The sequence below is a fragment of the Bufo bufo genome, chromosome 1 (assembly GCF_905171765.1).
Source record: "Bufo bufo chromosome 1, aBufBuf1.1, whole genome shotgun sequence".
NCBI lineage: Eukaryota > Metazoa > Chordata > Amphibia > Anura > Bufonidae > Bufo > Bufo bufo.
In genome coordinates, this window is record NC_053389.1 from 661,693,858 (window position 1) to 661,721,635 (window position 27,778).

At 40.9% G+C, this 27,778-nt stretch overlaps 1 protein-coding gene across 3 annotated transcripts in view; it reads left to right on the forward strand.

The window, feature by feature from the left end:
* Positions 1 to 378: 378 nt before the first annotated feature.
* The window catches only part of SLC12A1 (solute carrier family 12 member 1), a 123,005-nt gene continuing 95,605 nt past the window's right edge, over positions 379 to 27,778 (forward strand). For 2 of the 3 annotated variants that reach the window (XM_040414000.1, XM_040413998.1), the window contains exons 1-4: positions 379 to 512; positions 1,419 to 1,933; positions 16,170 to 16,292; positions 17,629 to 17,704. In XM_040414000.1, coding sequence (XP_040269934.1) covers positions 1,559 to 1,933; positions 16,170 to 16,292; positions 17,629 to 17,704 — 574 coding nt within the window. In that variant the 5' untranslated portion in view covers positions 379 to 512; positions 1,419 to 1,558. Of the gene's footprint in view, positions 513 to 1,418; positions 1,934 to 16,169; positions 16,293 to 17,628; positions 17,705 to 27,778 lie in introns of those variants that run through there. The other variant, XM_040413999.1, reaches the window with a different exon arrangement.

Genomic DNA, 27,778 nt, shown 5'->3' on the forward strand with positions numbered 1-27,778 from the left:
TGTTGAGAGAAAATAAATATCATTGAATGCATTTTAATTTCAACCAGGATCTATTTTCCAATAACCTTAATAACTTTCCTCACTAACATTCAAGCGTGCGTTATCAATAGCGTGTTACAGTTATAAATGCCATTGCATTTTATTATGTCATTTTACATAGGTTGTAAATCCAGTTAAGGTTCTAGATTGGGGATGTAATATTTTTTTGAGGAATGTACAAGTGTCCTTCTAGTTTTCCTCCAAGTACACTGGAATTAGTCTATTTGTCTGCAGGTTGATGTTTAACAGTTGGATTGTGCGAGTAAGCCATTAATGAGCTCCCTTCCAAATGGTGCTACTGGGCTTGTGACTGGTAGAGGTGCATTGGGTTTTCTATTGTGCTCAACCAATAACATCTTCCACTGACTAATGAAGGGCGGGGTGGTGTCCAGTCAGGATGATATAAAAGGTCAGGCACTAATTTCTAGTGCATTTCTGATTCAGAGAGCACCCCGCATTCTGCAAATTGGAAGGTTAGTAATATCCACAATGATCATCTGTGTTTTAGTAGATATTTATATTTTTATGTAGTGTCTTAACTTATAAACTCGTGATTGATTTTCATCCTATGTATCACTTTGTAATCTATCTATTTGATTGATACAAAGGACATCTAGAGTCTCATGACACAGCTTGTACCAGCTTCCTTGTTTTTACCTTATTTTATAAAGTGTAAGCATAAATAAGCATAATTGTGATATCACATGTAGCATCTGTCTCAATGCCACATGATTCGAGATGAGCGAATTTCATATTTTGAAATTCGTTCACACTTCGTTTGTTGGTTAAAGGTGAATTGCGTTTTGGATTCCGTTACCACGGACCATAACGCAATTCTATGACGGAATGCATATCGGAATGCCTTTAGAGGCATCCGTCCCGTTTCCGTTATGCAGGGGGTGGCATCTCAGAAAAATCGGGCACTAATGATTCATTCCTGATAACTGCCTGATGTTTTCTGCATGGGGACAAGTGATCAATACTATAATCACTCATCCCCATACAGGTTCTTTGTTTCCAGGCAGCAGATCCTGGTTTAGACAGGATGATCTGTCCAAAAACAATGATTTTGGGTACCACATCAATGATGTGTTTGCTTCTTTATCGGGTGATCTGTGACACCTTTACACAGTTCCGTTACAGAGAACAACCATTCCTAGCAATGCTCCTTCCTAATACATGTTCCTATCATCAGCCAGCTTAAAGGGGTGTTTAAAGAATAAATCTAAAAGTAAGATTACTATTAAATGGATGACCACAATATAGAGAACTCTGGTCCAAAGACTCATTGCACCCTCCTTTATCAAAATTTCTATTTCTATAAATAAGGAACATTACCTTAATTGAGTTTCTTTTATTTTTTGTTTCCTTTTTTTTAGACTTGGAGAAAGTGAAAGAGGGATACAGAAGAATATACAAGTTCTGCACTAAAAATAATGAACTTATAAGATATCAGAGGGAAAGTTCTATAGTTTTAGCATTGGGCATTCTCTCGTCAGTATAGTGTCATAAGATCACAATGAATAATTCCCCACAGTCATTTGCAGACACAGCTCCCCTTAGTCCAACACGTTTTCAGGTCCATGTGATCAGTGAAGGTTATGACAATCCCACCTGTGAAGGAGATAAGGACCCTCCACAGTATGAAGAGACATCTTTTGCTGGTGGAGACAGGCTTAGAATGTTCAATATCCTGCACAATGGAGACACTATTAAGACAGAAGGAAGTTTCCATCCTTACGACACTCACAATAACACATATTACATGAAAACATTTGGTCACAACACCATGGATGCTGTTCCCAAGATTGACTATTATAGAAACACTGGCAGTGTCTCCGGGATCAAGAAAATCCGACCGAGTCTGGCAGAAATCCATGAGCAGCTGTCAAAGGTAAGTCGCTTAGTAAGTACTCAGCGTTTCATCTGATTTCTTTTCTTTATTGCAACAGCATCCATTGGTCAGATGGCCAATTCCACACACAGATCTTTTGTTATACACACCAACTATTGGTCTGATTGTATATTGGTCAGATAATCTGTTGGTGTAATACAGCCCTGCTCCGTACAGTATTAGAACAAAGTTTTATGCGAATCGACTTCGAATGTTTCATCCGAAGTCGATTCGCTCATCCCTAATTATAATATGTATTCAATGCATTTGCATTAATGATGTGAATACATTTCTAGGTGTGCGGGAAGGTTGATTTATTTACCCACAGCAATTTTCTTACGCAAGATATCCGAAAAATCTGTCCAGAAAGTGGATTTCTATGTCTTTGCTACTATTACTGTATGTACAGGTGAACAGCTGTATGGGGAAAATCTGTGAATAAGGCTTTATGCACACGAGTGTATTTTTCATCCGCGTGCTATCTGCATTTTATGTGGATAACACACTGGCCCATTCATTTCTATGGGGCCATGCGCACGTCGGCATATTTTGTGGATCCGTGTGGCTGTTCTGCAAATTATATACTATATTCTGGTCCATTTAGCAGATGAGAATAACTATTTCTATTGATGGGAGTGAGAAAACTTTTAGAATAGACACGGAAGGTATCAATATTCTGCGGATCCGTGGTTTGTGGACCAACCTATAGGGTTGTGTGAATGAGGTCTTAGACACAGAACTTAACTAGCACAGTTTCTCCTTCATTTTGAGGATTGGTAAGTGTCCTGGCCGTTGTAATAAGTAGTGGCACCTTTAGTCCTAGTAGCGGTACGGCACAGTAGTGACAAGTTGCAGGACAACCATTTAGAAGGTTAGATTGTACATACAGTGATGCATTGTTATCTTATGTTTATGAAAGAACGATCAGTTTAATGTATGAGAAACAATGATTTTGCCTTTTATTATCCCTTTGTTCACCGCACAGAGACATTGCCAAAATTTTGTTCAAGTAATCACTGCAACTATTTACAAACAGGTCTTAAGTGATAATATCAGTTGATTCCTTAACCCTTTCATGCTCCTTGATGTAGATGTATGTCACAGGTGTGTAATGGTCTACACACCTATGGTTACACGGGAAGATATTACAGCAGATTGTAAGCGTTCCTTCCCGACAATCTGCTGATCGCTAGTGTAGGAGACCGCTGCATTTACATGCAGTGATCTCCTCCAGAGTATGGGGAGGAGCGATCGCTAATGCCATCGCTCTTCCCCATACTGACTTGTTTGCCGGCAGCAGATCGTGTTTATGCAGCACAATCTGCTGTCAAGTAAGGAGGATTTTTGTGTTCACCCAAATAATCCAATTACCCAATCAATGAGCGTTTCACTCGTTCATCAGGTAGTCGGCGGGACATTTACACCGCCAGATCATCGCTAACAGGCTTTACTATGAAAACTCGTTAACAATGATCTATGCGATTCTCGGCCTGCGTAAAGGGCCCTTAAGAAGTGTGTGGAGCAGGAGCTGAGCTTGCTGCATACATGGCAAATGCCAGGAGTGTTACAAAGCTGACCCCCACCTACAGCGGGCGAGATTGGAAATAACTCTGATCCTGGCTGTTTAACCCCCCAATAGTAGTGCCATCTGAGTGGTTAGACAGAAGGAGGAGACTTCCTATGTACATGATCGCCCCCCTTGACCCAATTGTGGGGTATTGCAGTGTATTATACAAGCAAACACAAGTTCACATCTCTTAAGCGGACTAAAAAAAGTAAATTTATATTTTACAAAATATAACAATACATAAATATTTAAAATTTAAACCCCCATTCCCCATTTAACATAAAAAAATAGCAGTAAAAATGTTTATAGAATTGGTATCACTGCGTACAAATATGTCCAAAATATCACATTATTTATCTAGCACAGTGAACAAAGTATAAAATAGAAACAAATCAAAAATTTATGATAGTAGATAACAGTTATTGGATGTTACTAAATTCTTAAATTAAAAAAATAAAACTGTAAAAAATAAAACCTTAAAACAAAAACATAAAAATTTGGTATCACCATAAGGCCTCTTTCACACTACCGTTTTTTTTTTCCATTTTGCAGGCCGTTTTTTGCGTTCCGTATACGGTACCATTCATTTCAATGGGTCCGCAAAAAAAACTGGAATGTACTTTGTATGCATTCCGTTTCCGTATTTCCGTTTTTCCATTCCGTTAAAAGATAGAACATGTCCTATTATTGCCCGCAAATCACGTTCCGTGGCTCCATTCAAGTCAATGGGTCCGCAAAAAAAATGGAACACATACGGAAAAGCATCCGTATGTCTTCTGTATCCGTTCCGCTTTTTTCTGAACCATCTATTGAAATTGCTATGCCCAGCCCAATTTTTTCTATGTAATTACTGTATACTGCATATGCCATACGGAAAAACGGACCGGAAAAACGGAACGGAAACAAAAAAACTGAACAACGGATCCGTGAAAAACGGACCGCAAAACACTGAAATAGCAATACGGTAGTGTGAAAGAGGCCTAATTGTATTGACCTGTATTTTCATGTCATTTGTACCACATAGTGAACACACTAGAATTGAGCGAAGCGAGCTTCGAAAGCTTAATCCGAAGTCGCTTCGTTCAAAACTTCGGAATAATACTGTATGGAGATTCGTCTCCATACAGTATTAGAATGTATGGGCTCCGATGTGCCAAAGTTAGTTATTCACAAAGTTGCGTGTGACTTCATTGAATAGTTTCGGTAGTTGATTTTTAAAGTGGAAAACCACATTGAAATTTGCAACCGAACTTGGCTTCGGTTCCGACTAGTACCTCGGACCCGAAGCCGAGTTCGATTTCAAATTTTAAAGTGGTTTTCATGTGTGACTTCGTGAATAACTAACTTTGGCTCATCGGAGCCCATACATTCTAATACTGTATGGAGATGAATCTCTGTACAGTATTATTCCAAAGTTTTGAACGAGCATCCGAAGCTCGCTTCGCTCAACTCTAGTGAACACCATAAAAATAAAAACAAAAAACAATGGTGGAATTACAGTATCACAAAATGTTACATAGCGCAGTAAATGGCAATCATCTGTTATCCCTACTGGAATATGTCTAGAAAGTCTTAAAGGGTCACTACTATGTCACCCCATATATTCTACTTCTTGTCCTTGCTGTTTAACTTCCTCTTTATTTGAACTTTTGGCACTGCAAATAGATTTCATTGACTTTTTCAGTCAATTCATTCACTGCGGCCAGAGAGTGCACCCCGTGACTCAATTAGAGCATCATACGTTTTACTGATAAGTGCAACTGCTGTTCTGTGGACATCTTTATCTAGGCCAATCAAGAGAACAACAGAGCTGTCATACTGTTATCCTAATTCAATTAATCTACTATTATACAAACAGGAAAAAAACTAAACAAATTAGCCTCAAAAAACAATGTTACGAAGCCTGCTCTAATTGAATAACAACCAATACAAAAACCCTATAAAATGGAAAAAAAATAAGCAGGACTCAGAACCTTGGATATAAAAAGTATTATATTGCAGCATATATAAATAAATATGTAGAGATAAATCATGTAAAATGGGGACAAAACATCTAGATATGGAGCAATGTCCACAAACGCGGTACTGAGTATGAATCCCAAAGCACCCACATAGCTCCCACAAAAGATGGAAATACATGTACATAACACAAAGGTAGGTAAGCCTGTGCCAATCTAAATAATATCAGGAAATAATGATAGATCTATGTAAATAAAGATGCTGGGCACTCTCAATCTATATGAAACCATACAATATATTAATAAATAAGATATGGGAATGGATAAGTAGGTAAAGACGTAGCATGCATTGATAATATTATGCGATTTTAGGATTGCTACGTCTTTACCTACTTATCCATTCCCATATCTTATTTATTAATAAATTGTATGGTTTCATATAGATTGAGAGTGCCCAGCATCTTTATTTACAAATTTTAGCCCAACAGAGGAAGGGTGATTCCTCTTTACTGTGAGCACCTCTACCTTGATTTTGTCACTCCAGTGCGCTACATATTTCCCTATAATGATAGATCTATATAGCAAACCTAATCCTACAGAGGGGATGAAGTAACATACCCACTCAAAGGAAAAAGAAAAAATCCAAATAAATATAACAAAAACCTAGGTCAGGACAATAACCAATCTGTGAACATGTTTGAAGGAGCGTGGTGCAAGGGGTCCAAGAACACACCTCAACACGCGATTCGCCTTCGCTTCATCAGGAGGCTTAATATGGACGCAGGCGTATTTCTGTTTGATAAATTACCCCAAAAAAGTTTGTCTTATCCTTGAGTCAAAAAATAGTCTGGTCCTTAAAGGGGTTGTCAGAAATAATTCTAAATCTCGAACAATCCATACAATGTCTTAAAATAAAAAATTATATACTCACCCGTTTCTCCAAAGTTGTTCTCAGAGGACGGACTAGCCATAGACCCTACAGGGAAATTTCCTGGTGGGCCAATTACCAGCCCTCCTCATGACCGCCAGCCAGGTACATAAAGATCTGATACTCTCAGCATTAATTAATGTAGGAGCATCAAGCATTTATGCACCTGGCCAGTTGCTACAGGTGCCCTCCTGAATTCAACTGTATTGTTGTCCTCAGGACGATGATACAGTTTGATACTCTGGCAGGGCGGCAGCATTTTGTGTTGCACTGTGGTATTTTGTTCTGTTTTGGCAGTATTTGGTTCTGTAGTACAGTATTTCTGGCCCTGCCTACTTATGTTGTACCTGTCGACTTGTGTTGCCGTCTTCTGTCTATCTGGCCCCATCTACAACATGGGGCCACTTTTAGTTTTTTTTTTCCAGGACCACATTAAGTTCCCAGCCCACACCTGCTGTTCTCTACTGCACTGGTCTGTTAACCCCCCCCCCCCCCCCCCCCCCCTCAGTTGTCTAATATAAAAATCATGTTATACTCACCACTTTCTCCAGCACCATTGGTCCGCTTTCCCTACTGCTGCATGTCTTTTAAACGGCACATGACTACCGCAGCCAATCACTGTCCTCAGAGGTCTACAGCTGAGGACAGTGATTGGCTGCAGTGCTGAGGTACCGAATCCAGGCACATCACAGCAATCAGCAACGTGTATGGTTATGTCCCTGAATTCAGCACCTCATCGTTGAAGTCAATCCCTGTCCTCATCTGTAGACTGCTGAGGACAGTGATTGGCTGCAAAAGTCATGTGCCGTATCCAGGCACATCACCACTGCAGTTTTGCTTTTGTTTCTTTTTGCCAATTGGGGGGGGGGGGGAAGGGGGTGAGCAGACCAGGGCAGCAAAGAACAGTGCTGTAGAAATGGGTGAGTGTATACATTTTAGGGTTGTCCAAGATTATTAATCATCTTTGGCAACTCCTTTAATTGGTTATTGATTAGAACATTTCAATATTTGTCTGTCTCTATGATTTCCATGCACTGTGGAGGAGACAGTCAGCGTGGCCCAGATTATTTGCCTCCTGCCACAGTATTGTGGTACTAAAACTGGGTCATGCAAATAAAACGGCATGTTAGATTTGATGCCAGAATTGTACCTAACTAAAATACCATACTAATGGACAGGATCTCCTCTAGTAAGGCCAGCTTCACACATATGCGGCAGTCCAGCTCAGTTTCCCTCCGGCGAGGTGCAGAAAACACCAGAGGGAAACTGAAGCTAGAAACGATCCCATAGTTTTCTATGGGATCATTCACGTTCATCTGGTGCATCACTGGTGATGACGGATGTCAGATGGCGTCAGACAGAAAAACGCTGCATGCGGTGTTCCTCTCTGTTGCCGGATCTGTGCACTGAAGTGCGGTACACATATATCAGTTGCTGGTATATGAAGTAGCTGGCCGGACACAACTAATATATGTGAAGCGGGCCTAAGACATTAGCAGGGATACAATAATGCACACTTACCACTGACTAATGTTAACAATACATACATTAGGAAATTGGAGGCCAGTTAGAAAGAATGATTATTGTACATCAGGATCGTCACTTGATGAGAAAATCCCACAGAAAGGGAACGCTTTTGCTGTTTTGTTAGGCAGCCAGACACTTGTGATAGATTTATCAGACGCTCCTGTTGTTGGGGTTATTTGCAGTGTCTGAACCAGCCATACAATTTCTTGATTTGGATACATTATCATAAAACACTTTGTTGCTGCATTTTGATCAGCCGGCATCTAAAAACTTTCAGGTGGAACCAGATTAAGAAAAAAAAAAGGGGGAAAAATTGTATATATAATAGAATAGAAATCATCCATCTACTGAAGGCATGGGACATTTATTAAGAAAAAGTTCTGGGCATACATTAAGGGCGAATAGTATAATCTTGTGTGCATACGGGAGAACATTGAGCCTAGCGCTGTATGAATTTCCATAAATAAAATCAGGTTGGCAGCCCCTGTAAATATAGAAGAAGGTGATTTGCATAATGGTACATGCTGAAATGAACAAGTCAATGCGTCAATCCATCTTCACCAAGATGACATGTTCTGATGAAGTTGGATTGACAACACCCAAATGTTGATTAGTTTATGTGAATAAATCTTTTCAAAATTGAATGTTGTCCGAGGTTTATTTCTTAAGCTGAGATGCGGGGACAGAGATATGTCAGCTGGTATCAGTACATTTACTTGTGTTAATAAATAATGACATTCAATATCGTAGACCCTGTCTGAGGAACGAAAACGCATTCCATGATTTTGCGCGCAGTGCGCTTTTAGTTCAGTATGAACTTCTGACTATTCCGCCTCAAGGATAAAAGGTTATTCTTCTAAATTCTATATAATTCACCGACAACTGACCAAGTGGCGTTCTTAATCAGTCTGTAGGTACTGATCCTGACTTATAGACTTTGCACCAGGGCCGAGTAAATAACACGCTAACTGTGCCAAATGGCTGCATAAATTTGAAACTTTTTGTGCACTAAACTCTAACGGGACATCTATGAAAGAAAGTGAATCTTACAAAGTTTATGGGAAGATCAACGATTAGAAATAACACCGACCATTTTTGAACAGGTTACTGCGCATGTCTGAAGATCTATTGCATCTGCACTATATTACGGACTATCTGTTTAAATCTTACCTCGTTCAACCTGGGAGAAGAATATCAAGAAGTCAACATATAGCTACATTGTGTAGCAGGATCCCATCTTACAATCTTTCTGATAAGTCTGATGAGTTTGTGATAAGGCTCATTTGCCCAACATGGTGAGATCTTGATAGACATTCACCATAGTGCATACCACAGTTACCAACAGAATAGACCTCTACCCTTCCACCATTCTCCAATAAGTAGATTGGGAGGCACATGTGGTTCTCAAGTCCCTGTATGTGACCACCCAGTGATGTCACAGCATTAGTAGAACCAGTAGGGTCAGAACCATTTTACTGGCAGTTAAGATTAGGGTAAAAGCCATATTGTCCGATCATATATTTACTTGGCTTTTTCCATTTTAATATTCAATGTAGCTCAGCTCATTCTGCTCCACTGTTTCTGTAACTTCCATTCACTACTATGGGAGTTACGGAAACAGCTTAGCCCATTCACCTTGGCTGTTTCTGTAATCTGCGGCATACAAGGGGTATTCTGATCTCAACCGTATATAGCTGAAATGGGAATAACCCTTTAATGCCTCTTTTGGTTTGACCCCAAAAATTTTTTTTTTAAACAATGTACAACTGAACGTTATTTATATATTAACGGGGTATTTCTATTGTGGCAAGTTATCCCATTCCACAGGATAGGAAGTAACTAGATGGTGGAGGCTCTACCACTGGGATCCCTAACGTTCACAAGAACGTGGACTCGTGGACTCCATTCCCCTGCGGGATACTCGAAATGAACAAAGTGGCAGGTCCTGCATGTACATCTGCAAAAAAAGGGGGGTTAGTCAGCACCTCCCAGTGCGCAGGTGCACGTTGCCATGGCAAAGACCTAGAGGAAAAAAAGAGACAATGCAGCAGCACCCTGCAAATCAGATAAAGTACAATAATGCCCAAAATTATAGTGCTAATGCTACTCTTATTTATAAAGGGAGATGCTTGGCCAATGCATTTTGTACAAAGCCATCTGAGCCCGTCTGCTGTACGTCAAGGTGATCTCTGTTAGACGGGTCCTAACAAAAAATACTACCTGTTATGCGCCATAATGGCTGCCATAAAGTTCAGGGTGTGTTGGATCCACATGCATGCTGGATCCACTCAGCTTTTTACCATTTTTGTGTCACGGCCTATGGTGTGCACTGTGACACTGTTGCTTCACTTGCAGTTGCCCGCGGCAACATGTAGATTTCCATGCTTGTGTGTGCACTTCCCCTTTAAGTGGCTTCCTCCCCTTGTCTGGTGTTGGAAGGGTTAACTCCCTTCCTAGTGTTTTAACACTGGGTTTATGTGTGTGTGGGTGTGGCTGCTTGGGCTATTTAGCCTCTGCTGGATGCCTGAAGCTGAGGGGTACTCCAACCATGATGTATGCTGGAGTTATCCTCCTGGTCTTCATTTGCCATCTGTCCAGTGAGGGCCACCATTGTGGTCATAGAAGATAGAAGATGTTCTATGTCATCCCGGTGTCTCCTTCCCTTCCTGTCCCTATGTGTATGGAGTGGGTTATGTTCAGGGTGTTTGTATGTCTAGTTGGTGTTACATGTCTGGTGGTGTTGGGTGCATGTTTACTAGACATTCCCCTGTCATGTTAATTGCAGCTATGTGTGTCCTGTGTCCCTGTGTGGTTGTGGTGTGTGCTGTGTCCTCTTATGTTGGTGTGGACACCAGCACTTGTGCACGGGTTCCAGTCAGTGTGTCTGTGGCAGGTAAGTGTGTAGTAGGTTTCACTTACCTGCCATCTCCATATGCTGTATGTGTTTTCCCCTCCTTGCAGCTTGGCCGGTGGAGACTCCTGTTCGTCCGTGTTGTGGAGGAACAGGTCGTCTTACCCTGCTCCTAGACCAGGGACTTCCTGAGGGTTAGTAGGGCCCGAGGTTCCGGAGTATGAGCCCTCCTACCATCTGGGTTGGCTCATACGGTTAGGAGTCAGGGTCAGAATTAGGGACGCATTAGGAGGTGACCTGCTCCCGGCGTCCTGGCCTAGCAGCTACCCGTTACCCACTGACACCGCACGGTGGGGGTTTTCCCCCACTCCCTGCCATGACATTTTGGTGCCATAATGGCCTCCATTACAAGGGATGCAGGTACCAACATGCATGCCGAGCCCACTCTATACCTTTCCTTGTGCCAGACAGCTTCCAATGAATGTAGTGAGAGCAGGCTACAGCTTTATACTGAAACTAATTAAAATCAACCTATGGGGCAGACAGGCTAATCAGGAGTGCACGACTCGCTGGAGTGCCACATCTCCAGCATTGTAAATCTGCAAAAAAAATGGGGGTTAGTCAGCACCTCCCAGTGCGCAGGTGCACGCTGCCATGGCAAAGACCTAGAGGAAAAAAAGAGACAATGCAGCAGCACCCTGCAAATCAGATAAAGTACAATAATGCCAAAAATTATAGTGCTAATGCTACGCTACGGTACCTGCATCCCTTGTAATGGAGGCCATTATGGCAGCAAAAATGGTAAAAAGCAGAGTGGATCCAGCATGCATGTGGATCCAACAGTCCCTGAACTTTATGGCGGCCATTATGGCGCATAACAGGTAGTATTTAGTGTTAGGACCCGTCTAACAGAGATCGCCTTGACGTACGGCAGACGGGCTCAGATGGTTTTGTACAAAATGCATTGGCCAAGCATCTCACTTTATAAATAAGCGGAGCATTTGCACTATAATTTTTGGCATTATTGTACTTTACTCTATCTGATTTGCAGGGTGCTGCTGCATTGTCTCTTTTTTTCCTCTAGGTCCTGCATGTACTCCACCCTTCCTGCAGCCCCATTCATCTCTATGGCAGATACTGAGACAGCCGTATACAGTGCTCAGCTATTTCCAGGACTCCCATAGAAATGAATAGAGCAGCAATGAGCATGCCAAACAGAGGACCTCCGTTCTCAGGATCGGTAGGGGTCCCAGTAGTACTAGTTATCCCTTATCCTGTAGATATCCTGGTTATAACTTGCCACAACTGGAAACCCCTTTAAATATTCTGCAGAAAAATGATCATAGTAAGCGGATATTCACATGCACATTTGTTGTAGAAATCTCTGTGAATCAGTTCCATTAATCTTTATGGGGTTATTTTGGTGGCATAGATTTCTGCCAGTCCCGTGGAACAGTCACAGAAATGTCTGCAACAAATATGTTAGACTTCATCCAGTCAAAAAGGACAAAGAAAGTTATTTTAATAACATAAATGTGGTTACTATTATTTTAGCTCCAGTTATGGATATATTCAATTGTCTATGTGAATGTTACACTACATTATACATTCCATTCCACTACCTTTTATATGGGGCAATGCAAAATAAGTGGAACTGCCTGTGTGGTCCCTCAGGGGATGAATCTATAGAGTTACGTGCTTTATGACTTATAGGTTTCTTAGGGCAGCTCTGCTGGTAAATGAGTAATTGTAGCTGCAAACACAGGAATTCAGAGCGCATTAATAGGACATTAAGAAGCGTTATTTATGGTAATGGAGTGTGAAAGTATGCATTAATTCTGATAATGCAGGAATCAACTGGTTTCAGGTGGCAATAATTGAAGGATTTTCTTTATCGGTTAAAATTTGGCTCCGTGCTTTTGCTACAAATAGAATTATACATATTCATTGGTTGGGATGCTTTCCTGCGCATTGTGTTAACCACTTTCCTATCAATAAAAACAGGAAAGCATTGCATAGTTGTACGAAGGGCAACTCGACATTTTCATGAATAATCACCATTTCTGTGCTGGATGAATATTAATATACCAGGGTTGGGCAATGAAATATGAGTTATTTATACAGTGCCATCATCTTCTGTGCCACTGCCCTGCAGAGTACCTCACATATAGCTTTATACTTGCAGCGAGCCCAGAGGAGAAGAGCAGAGGGGAGCACAGGAGTGATAGTAGCAAGAATGGTGGTCATAGTACTCCCTTGCTCTGTCGCACCCCTGGGCAGTGATGGGAAGGGCACCCCTGTTCTTTCCTTCTGGGCATTCTCTGTTCTTGGGGTTCTTCTTCCTGGTGTTGGCTGAGGTGCCCTTAATGTTAAGGGTTGCGTTGAGGTGCACGTTTAGTGTAGCAAGTTTCAACAATCAGTTTTGTAACCTGTCCAGAAAGGCCCTGTGACAGTATCCAGATGTCTGCAGCTTCAATTGCCAACATCATTGCAATTCATAGATTGCTACCAAATATTGTTATGTGAGTCTGCCACTGACCTGTATCTATCTATCTTGCTCATAAACGTGTGAATTCAGAAAGTCTGCTCAAGATTCCAAATAGAGAAATAATCTTTTGGCCTTTTGCAGATTTGCTTCTGCCTTCTATTTTGCTGCTGTGTATGTTTTTTCATTTACTCCAAACCCGTTTATATCCTGCAGAGAAGAGATTTTTGTTGGCTTTGTTTTTATCTTCTCTGTGAAATGAAGCATAATGCTATCAGCATACACTCTATCAAGTATTTCATAGCTCTTTGTGGAAATAATTCACTTCAATCTCTTTTTCCCATCTCCTCTACATTTTAATAAAGCCACCTAGGTCCAATCTCTGTATCTATAATCCTTTATATTTTAAACTCATATGAGTGTACTTGTTTCCTACTGTAGCTTGGAGGCCGTGGTTATACTGACCATTGTACTTCTGTACTGTGTTACACGTTTTCATCTGTTTTGAACCATATTATACAATGCTATTATTTATTCCTGTTGCTTATATAGGGCCAAAATGTTCTGCAGCCCCTCCCCCCAGCGGTGCTAGGAATCTAAGGCTAGCTTCACACTAGCACTAAAATCTTCGAGCAGACTGTTCATCTGCCAGAGTTCATTGTATTTGGCATAGCCAGAAAAGCCCTGCCAGGCCCCATTGACCCAGCGGGGATCCAGCCTGCAAGCAGTGCTTTTTGTCTGCTTTTTGTCCCCACCGTATCCCATTATAGTCAAAGATATTATCTGGCTATACCAGATACTATCAACTCCGGCAGGCTGCTCCTCTGCCGTTACAGCCTGCTGAAAGATTTTAGCGCTAGTGTTAAACTAGCCTAATATCTTAATGTCAAACTCGCACACTATATAGCACAAACAATATATTATACTTAGGGCAATTATAGGGAAAGAGCATTCATCTGAACGTTCGTTCATGATAATTAGCCCTTGTAAAGGGGCCGTTTCTAGCTCTTAGGCTAAAAGCTTACCTCTGTCTTATCGATCTGTAGAGTTCTGTAAAATCAGCCCACAGTGTACTTTCCTCAGTCTCTAGTTTTATTCTGAGGCATGCAGAGCTTATTTCATGGATTCAGTAGAAAAAAAAAAAAAGAGAAAAAAAATTGAGGCATGGTTCATCACTTATTGTATTATGGATCTATTCTGCCCTAGAAGCATGGATTCTATTGAAGATTTTGGTGACTCAATATAAGACAGTACACTTATTTCTAAAAGGTCTGTAATTTGGACCTGTAGGGGCAATCTGCATCATCATACAGGGTCCAGGCATGTAACTTTGCCATGTGCATGAGCCCTTAGATTTATTGATATTAATTTACTATAAAATTATAATTATAATATTTATATAATATAATATTTCTATAATTATATTAATGTACTATTAAAAATATTTATGATAAATACCCTCTGTGTATCAATAGCTCCAATGCTACATTCACCATCTTGTGAGCTCAAGAAAGCCCACTCAGCTATTATCAGTGACTAGCATTCTCTGTGTAAGTGTGTATACATACAAGGCTGTCAGTCACTGATAGCTGTACACAGGGGAGGTGTCATCAGTCATTGATAGCATTTTCTGTGTAAGTGTGTATATATACATGGCTGTCAGTCACTGGTAGTTGTACACAGGGGAGGTGTTATCAGTGATTAATGGCATTCTCTGTGTAAGTGAGTATATATATAGATAGCTGTAAGTTACTAATAGCTGTGCACAGTGGAGGTGTTATCAGTGATTGATAGCATTCTCTGTGTCAGTGTGTATATATAGATAGCGGTCAGTCACTGATAGCTGTACATGGGGGAGGTGTTATCAGTGATTGATGGCATTCTCTGTGTAAGTTTGTATACATAGATAGCGGTCAGTCACTGATAGTTGTACACAGGGGTGGTGTTATCAGTGATTGATAGCATTCTCTGGGTAAGTGTGTATTCATAGATAGCGGTTAGTCACTGACAGCTGTACATAAGGGAGGTGTTATTAGTGATTCTCTGTGTAAGTGTGTATTCATAGATAGCTGTCAGTCATTGATAGCTGTACACGGGTGAGGTGATTGATAGCATTTTCTGAGTAATTGTCTATATACCAATAGCTGTTAGTCATGGCCTTGTGTACAACTGAAGTTAGAAAAGCAGAGATATAAAAGTATAAATTACAAGTTTTATTGAATGTTTTAACACTACCACAAAAAATAAATCCATAAATAAATATATAGCAATCTTCTCATCTCTTTCTGCTGTATAACATGATGCCTGCAGGTTGAACTGCATTTCGTGATGACAGGTTCCCTTTAAAAAGCCTTTGCAGTGCTGCAATACTTATTATCCCCTTCTTTCTTATGGGAAAACAAGCTGCAGACAAAGCTAGTTCATTGCAGGTGAAGTAGAAAATCACTAGAATATTCACACAAACCAAGAGCATTAAACTAAAAAACCAATAAGATCACTGTAAATGTCATAGCAAATATCAAGCAAATGTCATTTCCCATAAAGAGTTAGGGTACAGGGGTGACTCTGAATAAATCATAACCGTTGGGGCTCTGTTCCTATTTTCAATCAAATGAAAGTGTTTCATCAAAAATGCTATAGTATTGTATCACAGTTCCATAGAATTGCCAATGGATTTCTAAGACAACAAGGACTTTGACATTTTCCACAATCTTATTCTCATGTCATTCTCACATCTTAGGGAACGGCCATATCGCAATAGTTTTTTAAGTAAGGTTTTATCTTCCTCCGAATCAAACCAGGTTTGAGAAAGCTTGAACCTGAGTATTTGTTTTAACTGTGTGACTATAAAATAGTGCTACTATTCTTCAATGTGAAATAGGTGACTATACCAACATGAATTTTATTCTTAATTATATAGGATGTAGCAGTGACTCCTGGCTCTGTTTCAAATGGAGAAGGTGCTTTGGGCGATGAAGAGCAGAATGAAGAGGATCAACAGAAGGGAGGATTTGTAAAATTTGGATGGATAAAGGGTGTTCTGGTCAGTTGGCAGCCTCTTGTGAAAAATCCTTGTGAACAATAGTGAAGGGGTATTCCCATCTGGACATTTATGGCACATTAATATGATATGCTATAAATGCTCAAAGGTGCAGGTCCCACCTCTGGGTCCTGCTCTTACCTCAAGAACCGGGTCCCACCATAAATGGAGAGCAAGCTGCACATGTGTGGCTTTCTCCATTCACTGCCATGGGACTTCTGAATATAGTCAAGTGCTGGCTCAGCTGTTTTTGAAAGATCCATAGTGGCGAATGGAGGGTTGGCTGCACATGCATAGCGTTGTCTCCATTCATTGCTAGAGGACTCCCAAAAATAGCTGAGCGAGCTCTCATAAGTGTATGGAAAGGAGGTTGCGAATGCACAGTGTGTTCTTCATTCATGTTGAAGGCTTGTTCTTGAGATGGGAGAAGGTCCTACAGGTGGCACCGGCACCTATCGGACATTTATGGCATATCCTATCAATATGCCATAAATGTCCAGATGAGACAACCCCTTTAAAATCTTAGCTTATGCAGATTTTTAATTACAAGATATTTTTGTCTTTTATCTTTACTATTCACATTATAGTACATTGAAAAATAAATAAATAAATTCAAAACTCTGCTAGCTTCTGTGGACCAGAGAGCAGTGTATTGTGGGAACTTATAAACTTAAGGGTCCATTCACACGTCCGTGTGTGTTTTGCAGATCCACGGATCCGCAAAACACGGACATCGGCGATGTGCGGCACTTAATAGAAAATGCCTAATCTTGTCCGCAATTGCGGACAAGAATAGGACATGTTCTATTTTTTTCGGGAACGGAATTGCGGACCCGGAAGTGCGGGTCCGCAATCCCGGATCTGGGCAGCACATCGTGCGGCCCCATAGAAATGAATGGGTCCGCAATTCCGTTCTGCAAAATGCGGAACGAAATTGCGGACGTGTGAATGGACCCTTAAACGTAGCCGCTAGGTAACATGTCTGACAGTGGTGTAGAGGAAATCTGCGCTCTGTTTTCATGGCAGCAGATATTTGAAAGCAACTAGTAGCAAATCTAGTAACTGCAAATACTTTCCTTTACATATTTCATCTACTTTTATCTAGTTATGTAAATACATAAATAGATAAAAGTAGATGAAATATGTAAAGGAAAGTATTTGCAGTTACCAGATTTGGAATTTTAAAAAAAAAGTTAATTCTGTGACTTGAGAGCTGCTTACATTCTTGCCTTTTAGACTACATTATCTTACTTTAAAAAAGCAGTGAGTAAATAGTCATATAGTGAGTAAAATGTAATAATCAGATATTCATCTAATATTTCGTATATTTTTCTAATAGGTCAGATGCATGTTAAATATATGGGGTGTGATGCTTTTCATTCGACTCTCATGGATTATTGGTCAAGCAGGAATTGGTAAGTGTGTACATGTAGCCTCCACCTGTCATGTGATAGGGCAGACAGCAGTGCTTAAAGGGTTATTCCTATCTCCCTAGCCTTTTCCCCCAGATCATGACTATAGGTGAAAATAAACATATCTGGCATTGTAATAGTTTTTTCCTGCTATCCATCTTTTTCACTTGTGCATGGACTGCTGCTTGTTCTCCAGCTTCAGCTGGATTGTGGGTGGCACTAATCCCTTACCAGCACATACACAGCTAGCGGTGCTGCGATGGCATCACATTAGAAGTGCTCACTCCTTGCAAGGAGGTAATATGCATGCACAAGCACCATCGCAATTGCCCGGCCATGTACAAACCAAAATGCTGAGTTGGAAGTGCGCAAGAGCAGCTGTGACCATAGGCAACAGAAGAGATACGTAGCTGGGGACAAGGGGGAGGGGGGGAGGGGGGGGGGGGGGGGGGGGGAGAAGCAAGAACTAAACATCAGTAAACTGTTGAAAAATCTGTGCATTCGCAAATATTAATATATTTTTTTTATTATCTATCATGTTAAGCTGGATTGCTGACATTAGAATACCCCTTTAACTGAGTGCCCAATAGTCCAGGAACAATTACCATGACATTATATTGAAACATTTCTACTGTATTTTTTAAAAATTTTTTTTAACTTTGCTTGATACGGGACAGAAACATTCCTCCTAGCGCACACCCCAAATTTCATTGTTTACAGTTGTATATATCTTTCACTGACTCTCATTGTAATATATAGTTATATCTTAATGGGTATATGCACCTTATGCAGTCAGTGCAGATTTTCATGCCGTTTTCACTGCATTTCTACACCAAATCCCCACCAAAAACTGCACAGATTTTGATGCAGATTTGCACCAGATTACAAAATCTGCACTGAAAATCCACACAAAGTACTTTCCTGGCACCGACCAATTATGTTCCTACAACTGTGAAAAACCCTTTTAGTTGAGAATCAAATGACCATTATAAACTTGCAAATTCCCCAATAAAACCAACAATGTATTATGATCTTAATAGGGAAGTACTTTATACATTTCAAAATATACAATACAAACTGTGGGGGTCATTTACTATGCTGAAGTACGCCTAAATTAGGGGTATTTCAGTCGCTATGTACGACTTTGCCCCGCTCATGCCAGGTCTAAACAATTGGGTGTGCTGTGGGCAGGGAAGAGGACAGGCCGGCAGGCCCGTCTCATTCACCATTTTATACGCCTGTCTTAGGTGTAGCAAAAGGTCTAAATGTAAGGCTACTTTCACACTAGTTAATATTTTCCAGTATTGAGATCCGTCATCGGGTCTCAATACCGGAAAAAAAACGCTTCCGTTTTGTCCCCATTTATTGACAGTGGGGACAAAACTGAACAGAACGGAGTGCTCCAAAATGCATTCCGTTCGTTTGGTTGCGTTTCCATACCGGAGAGAAAACCACAGCATGCTGCGGTTTTCTTTCAGTCATGGGATGACACAATAGAAAACGGATCCGTCCCCCATTGACTTTCAATGGATTTCATGACGGATCCGTCTTGGCTATGTTAAAGATAATACAACTGGATCTGTTCATAACAAATGCAGATGGTTGTATTATCAGTATTGGAAGCATTTTTGCTGAACCCTGCCGGATCCAGTAAAAACGCTAGTGTGAAAGACAGCTCAGTCAGAAGCTGTCTTACATTTAAAAATGGTGCTGGAGGCGCAGAAGTTATGGAGAGTCCTGCGCCTTTTCATAACTTCAGCGGATCCACTGCCAGTTTAGGGCTTTATTAGGAGCAGAGTCTAAAACGCTGGTCTTAATAAATGTGTCCCTGTATTTTTGGCGTTAAGTACAAATAAAAACATATACATTTGTCCTTTCATTTTTTGAATATATCTATATATCATAAAAAAGTGCAGCTGTCTTGTATACAAGTTACTAGTATTAATAATCACTGCAGTATAAAGCAATAAGCCCATGATATTACTTATGGTCCTAATTCTGCGCGTCTGACTACATTATTATGGGCTATTACATTGCCTTCCTGGCGGGCTTCTCCCTGGGATACTCATTACTCACACTCAGTGGCTGCGATAAGGAAATGCAATGTTATCTGGTCTTTCAATTTGAAACTGAAATCTCATAACTCAGCATTTCTCAAAAGTTATGTGTATTATGTAATGTTTTCTGTGTGTGTGCTATTGTATGTTATTGAATAAAATCCCCTATTTCTAATGTTATATTTAGATCATATTTTGTTGGATTAAGGTGGGTTTCACACCCCACAAATGCTGCATTTTTGTAGTGAAATTTTAAGACAGTGGTGGAGATTTATCAACACTGGTGTAAAGGAAAACTGGCTTAGTTGACCATAGCAACCTATCAGATTCTACCTTTCATTTTTCAGAGCTCCTTTGGTAAATGAAAAGTGGAATCTGACTGGTTGCTATGGGCAACTAAGCCAGTTTTCCTTTACACCAGTTTTGATAAATCTCCCACAGTTTTTGTCTCCCTCTTTATAGAGGAAAAAAATGTCTGATAAAAATGCAAGAAAAACGTATAACTACAAAACACTACACCAAAAAATGCTTGTAAAAAAACGCATGACTTTTAGTATGGGAGCACATTTAGGCTTCATTCACAAATAGTTTGTAGTAATTTCATATGGGCTTAAACAATGCCCTGAAATTCATGTTTTTTTTTTACAATTGTTTGTGCCATTTTCTGGTCACATATTTTTTGCGTGTTTTTTATACATTTTTGTTCCTATAAAGAAGCCTATATGAAAATGCATGAAAAAAAATAATACTTACAGTACACTGTGTGGAATATTTGAGAACAGGTATTGGCTGCAGAAGAAAAATGGTTGAACTTTTAAGAAAAAACAATGGAAACAAGTTTTTAGTGCACAATTAGAACAAAGCAAAAAAAAAAAAAAAATTATCCAAAGGTGTCCATAGCCTTTAATGTTGAGTACTGTGAAGGGAAAGAAACATGAGAAGAAAATTTAAAGGGGTTTCCCAAGCTCCTGATATTGATTACCTATCCTCTGATAAGCTGATCAAATTCCAATCTGGGGGGTCTGACACCCTTAGGTACCAGTACTAGCACTTTGATCGGGGCAGGAAGCGCAGCTCCATTCAAAGTGTAGTAATTATACTGGGTTGCTGCAGCTCAGCTCCCTTTCATTTGAATGGGACCTATCCTGAGGATAGGTCATCAATATCAGGAGTGTGGAAAACCTCTTTAACTGTAAACGTTTTGAGATAGGCAGATTTCTTCCATTTTTCTTATACACATATAACATGCAGAAGCATATACATGTAGAGTAAAGAACATCTCATCTAAGATACTTTACATACAGAATTTAGTGTAAGGGATTGCGCTCTCTCAGGGGGTCGCAATCACAGGCTTCTCCTCTGACAACGGAGTTCAAGTCCAAAAGGTGCTTTATTTTGGCACTTCAGCACCATCACACACATAAACATCGAAAATAAACACCTGCCCGTCTGGGCTCTACCTAATAGATGTGTTGTCTCTACCTCACCGCTAGAGCGCCGTTCACACACAGGATTAGATCCGGCTTCCTCAGCCATATACGGTCCAGCAGCCTCCAGGCTGTGACAAAACCACCACCCTTGGGGTGAGATGGTCCAGAAGTCCTCCTGATTCTGACCGTGCGACCCTCTTTTCGTAGGCGTCGCTGGGCCCCCCAAACTTCAGGCTTTACAAAGCCTCGTGGCCCCTCAGCCCTCCTGGCTAAGACCACACAGAGCCTCTCAGGCTTCCTCAGCCTTTCTCCCTCCAAGTCATACACAGAGGGTTGTTTTATCCCTCCTTGATGACAGCAGTAGGCCTCACCTGCGATCACCTCCGGCAAAAGACAATACATGTAGTGGAAGGGTGTGGACTGGCAGATCCCACTACCAAACCTATCCCCCACTCCACATGAAATCCAGCCCAGAACAACAGCTAGACAAAACTCTCTCAGCAAACTACACTTAGCTGAGACCACTGCAGCTTTCTGGATTTCAGTTATCTCACCAAGCTGAGGTATCTGGGTGAGATATACACGCTGTGTACACCTTCTGGGGCAATTTTTTTTATGATTGCATTTTACAAATTTTTTTTTTTCAGTTGGTCTTTATTAAAAATATTGAGCCGTTCTGTCACAAAGGGTTAACTTTTTGTCTAGCTTTGTTAATCCTAATTTTTACTTTCACTTTGTGTCGGTCATCTATTACACCTTATCTCTAAACTACTAAAAGGTCATAAACACTTATTTAAGCCACATTCTTATCAGTAACATAAGAACTGAGTTATAATGAGTGTTTATAATGTCCGATAGCAGAGATAAGGAGCCCATCAGCTGAGCTGCCTGATGGGACAGAGTGAAAATTCAGAGTCTGCTACTAGAGAAACTCAAAGCTGCAGAGAGACAGGGGTTCAAAATGTTTAATAAAGACCAGTTAAAAAATGTTTAGCTCAAAATGAGTACAATGCAATAATTCAAAAAATTCCCCCCAAAGGTGTACATAGCCTTTAAAATACAGGACCATAAATGTTGCAGTGAGGGTACCACACTGACACCTTGCACTGCACATTTTTTTTAATTACAGTTATTTATTCTTAAAGGATAGAAAAGGTTCCCTAATTTACAACAGTCTTTGTGATATAAAATATGTCTCATGTGCAGGGGGGCATAGCTATAGGGGAAGCGGCTGCTTTGGGGCCCGAACTCAGAAGGGAAACACCTAGGAGGACTAAAAGATTTTATTGTCAGGGCTTCTAAACAGTATTATAAAATGACATTATGTACAAAGACACTGTAGGAAATGGGCGGAGCTGCTGCCGTGCCTTGTCTGAGAGAGATCTTGACTAGCGTGGGGGTTGCATGGGAGGAAAAACATTTGCTGTGGGGCCCAGTCATTTTTAGTTACACCACTGCTCGTTTGAATGGGGAGTCAATGGTTTTGGTTATTGTAGGTGTTTATTTTTGATATTTTCTATGGTATTTTATTTATGAGGTCACAAAAGACTACTTTCAAAGATCCCCAGGGTGACATTTTACACTGGCAGAACTGATCTGGGTCTGCTAAGATCCAGCAACTCTGCTACGCCCAAAGAGCACATGGTGATCATGTGATCACTGGGTCCAATAGAGGCATTTCCTCTATTCACTGCATAGAGCTCATTGAGCACTCTGGGGGAGATTTATCAAAAATGGTGTAAAGGAAAACTGGCTTAGTTGACCATAGCATCCAATAAGATTCGACCTTTCATATTTCAGAGCTCCTTAAGAAAATGAAAAGGTGGAATCTGATTGGTAGCTTTGGGCAAGTAACCCAATTTTCCTTTACACCAGTTTTGATAAATCTCCTCCATTGTACCCTGGAAAAGAGAAGGGAGAAGTAGTTATAAACCACTTCTGTCTTCTCTGGATACCTGGCTGCTAGTCTTGAGCAAACTTCAAGTTTGGCGTACAAGGTTCGGGTTATCTAAGGCTACTTTCACACTCGCGTTTGGTGCGGATCCGTCATGGATCTGCACAGATGGATCCGTTCAGATGATACAACCATCTGCATCCGTTCAGAACTGATCCGTTTGTATTATCTTTAACATGGCCAAGACGGATCCGTCTTGAACACCATTGAAAGTCAATGGAGGACGGATCCGTTTTCTATTGTGCCAGATTGTGTCAGAGAAAACGGATCCGTCCCCATTGACTTACATTGTGTGCCAGGACGGATCCGCTTGGCTCAGTTTCATCAAACGGTCACCAAAACGCTGCAAGCAGCGTTTTGGTGTCCGTCTCCAAAGCGGAATAGAGACTGAACTGATGCAAGCATGCATTCTGAGCGGATCCTTTTTCGTTCAGAATACATTAGAATGCAAACTGATCCATTTTGAACCGCTTGTGAGAGCCCTGAACGGATCTCACAAACCGAAAGCCAAAACGCGAGTGTGAAAGTAGACTTAGAATTCTGTTATGGATTCCGCTACCATGGATCATAAGGTATGGTCCGTGGTAGCGGAATCCATAACAGAGTTCTTAGATAATCCCAACCCGAACTTTATACGCAGAACTTGAAAACACAAGTTTGCCCATCCCTACTAGCTTCCCGACAGCTGGTGACCTAACCTGTTCTTGCTAGATTGCAAAAACAGGATCATTTCTGCAACGACAGATTGGGAATCGCCTGTTAAAAACAGAGGCTGGTGTCCTGAGCTTGAAACTTTAGACATTTTGACACCGTAAGTGTGCTTGCAGATTCTCTTTAAAGTGTTTCTGAGCCTGGGCAGGTCAGATCGTGCAGTATAGGACCCTAATTAATATTACACCAACCTGGATAAACAGTGCCGCTGGGCCAGAACATCAGTAACATGACAAAATAGAACTGTTGCTTTGACTGGATTTTGGCAGGTTCATAAATGATTCTTATTTGCTCAGCAGGAAATCTCTACTGGCCAGTATTATATATCTAGGACGTGACATAGACGCAGGTTATGCTACAGTCTGCATTAAAATATGAAAAAAGTTCATAATGCCACATGAGAAATTCAATCAAGCAGCCTCGGTTCCTAAAAACAGGAATTAATTTCTCAATCTGTGATGAAAAAAACCTCCTGTGTGACCTTAGTCTTGAGAAACAGGATTTTGCCCATACATCCTCCTAATTGCACAGTGTGCACCGATTGTGGCATAAGGACATTCTTACCCACTGGCACTTTTTAATTGTGCGCTCATCATTCACTTAATGAGAATAGCTTATGCCGGAGCTGTAAAATAGAATTGGGTCATTTGGGATGTATAGAAAGATTGTTTCTTACCAAAGACAAATATTACCAATCGAAAAAATTCTCATTTTCTCTGGCCTGCACTTTAGCATATGTTGTGCCTGACAAATAAGTGCTCAGTGATTTTATGATGCATATCAAATGAAACCTTATAGCCACAGGGGTACAGCCACGTCTCTGTCCTGCCATTAAAAGGGAGCGTTTGAAAGCTGCCAATTCTTAGCTTAGGGCTTTCATGCACAATTAGTTTTCTAAGGGCAGTTTGGTAACTTATTTGGGTCATTAAGAAGTATTACTTTCCTCCCAGGTGTGAGAAAAGCCAGAAGAATATTCCTCTTAGAAGTTATTTATCTTGTGAACTGTGATGAAATTGTTAGATTTCTCTCCAAACGTGCTTCTATCAGTAGTAAACATTTCATATGGTCCTTAATTTAACATAAGCATTTTCAATCTTATATGAACATGGCTGGGCTGGCAGTCTCTCTGGAGTTGTGTAGAAGTATATTATTTGACAAAATAGTTTTGAATCCATAAGTCCGAGGGACAGGTTAGTCTTAAAAGCATATATACAGTAGTCCTGTAGCCATTTCAGTTTGTAGTTTAAGATTACGTTTACATGACTGGTGCAGTCTGGTCTCGGATGATAAGCTTGAAGCCTAGTTCTAACTTCAGTGATTTCTATCAGTGATTCTGAGCCAAAAAACAGGCAAGGCAATGTTCACATATGCGCTGTGAAGTCTGTTCCGGCGCATAGCCGGATACCATTGTGCACCATCAGATCCCCAGTCACTTTAATGGGATCCGGCGAGGATATATGCAGTGACTGGATCAAAGTGACAGAGTTCACAACGCAGATGTGAACCCGGCCTGAGGGTCAAAAACACAGAACATATGCAGATCTTTCCATCTTGTGCCCATTCACAAGAAAGGTAGTAGGGAGGAATCGAGCAACTATAGACCAGTGAGTCTGACATCAATAGTAGGCAAATTAATGGAAACCCTATTAAAGGATAGGATTGTGGAACATCTAAAATCCCATGGATTGCAAGATGAAAAACAACATGGGTTTACTTCAGGGAGATCATGTCAAACAAATCTTATAGATTTTTTTGACTGGGTGAATAAAATAATAGACGGTGGAGGTGCAGTAGACATCGCATATCTAGATTTTAGTAAGGCTTTTGACACTGTCCCACATAGAAGACTTATCAATAAACTGCAGTCATTGAGCATGGACTCCCATATTGTTGAGTGGATTAGGCAGTGGCTGAGTGACAGACAACAGAGGGTTGTAGTCAATGGAGAACATTCAAAACAAGGTAATGTTACCAGTGGGGTTCCACAGGGATCTGTACTGGGACCGATTTTGTTTAATATCTTCATAAGTGATATTGCAAAAGGCCTCGCTGGTAAGGTTTGTCTTTTTGCTGATGACACAAAGATATGTAACAGGGTTGATGTTCCTGGAGGGAATCACCAAATGGAAAAGGATTTAGGAAAACTAGAAGAATGGTCAGAACTCTGGAAACTGAAATTTAATGTGGATAAGTGCAAGATAATGCACCTGGGGCGTAAAAACCCAAGGGCAGAATATAGAATATTTGACACAGTCCTGACCTCAGTATCTGAGGAAAGGGATTTAGGAGTAATTATTTCAGAAGACTTAAAGGTGGGAAGACAATGTAATAGAGCAGCACGAAATGCCAGCAGAATGCTTGGATGTATAGGGAGAGGTATAAGCAGTAGAAAGAGTGAAGTGCTTATGCCGCTGTACAGAACACTGGTGAGACCTCACTTGGAGTATTGTGCGCAGTACTGGAGGCCATATCTCCAGAAGGATATAGATACTCTAGAGAGAGTTCAGAGAAGAGCTACTAAACTAGTACATGGATTGAAGGATAAAACTTACCAGGAAAGGTTAAAGGACCTTAATATGTATAGCTTGGAAGAAAGAAGAGACAGAGGGGATATGATAGAAACTTTTAAATACATAAAGGGAATCAACTCGGTAAAGGAAGAGAGCATATTTAAAAGAAGAAAAACTACCACAAGAGGACACAGTTTTAAATTAGAGGGGCAAAGGTTTAAAAGTAATATAAGGAAGTATTACTTTACTGAGAGAGTAGTGGATGCATGGAATAGCCTTCCTGCAGAAGTGGTAGCTGCAAATACAGTGAAGGGGTTTAAGCATGCATGGGATAGGCATAAGGCCATCCTTTATATAAGATAGGGCCGGGGGCTATCCATAGTATTCAGTATATTGGGCAGACTAGATGGGCCAAATGGTTCTTATCTGCCGACACATTCTATGTTTCTATGTTTCTATGTTTCTATATTTGATAATTATGTCTCCATTCCTGGTTTTGGTTCACTATGGCCTCATGCACACGACCATGCCATTTTTTGCGGTCCGCAAACCACGGATCCGCAAAAAACGGAAGCCGCCCGCGTGCCTTCCGCAATTTGCGGAACGGGCGTCCGTCAATATAAATGCCTATTCTTGTCCGCAAAGTGCGGACAAGAATAGGACATGTTATATTTTTTTGGGGGGGGCGCGGAACGGAGCAACGGTTGCGGACAGCACACGGAGTGCTGACCGCATCTTTTGTGGCCCCATTAAAGTGAATGGGTCCGCATCCGAGCCGCTAAAATGGCGGGTCGGATGCGGACCCAAACAACGGCCGTGTGCATGAGGCCTATCACTGATGGAAATCACTGACCAAATCACTGAAATGTGAACTAGGCCTAAGTTCTCTTGCAGATTCTGACATTTTTGCCAGCAAAAGGTCAAACACCATGACTGAACCTGACAGACCCTATTATAGGTCAATTAGGTCCACAGAGTCTCCTGTTTTATTAGAATAAGGCCTCATGCACACGACCGTTCTGTTTTTTGCTGTCCGCAAAACACGGAAGCTGCCCGTGTGCCTTCCGCAATTTGCGGAATGGAACAGGCGGCCGATTGTAGAAATGCCTATTCTTGTCCGCAAAAGGGACATGTTATATTTTTTTTGCGGGGCTACGTAAGGGAGCAACGGATGTGGACAGCACACGGAGTCAATGGGTCCGCACCCGAGCTGCAAAAACTGCGGCTCGGAAGCGGACCAGAACAACAGTCGTGTGCATGAGGCCTTAGGTCCACAGAGTCTCCCGTCTTATTAGAACAAAAAAACAGAAATGATGCATACTGTATGTGTAGCCAGCCTACATTGTAGTTCTCCTGTAGTCAGGGCCCTGTCCAGATACTGAGCTATTGTATATAAAAATATCATTTAGTAAACC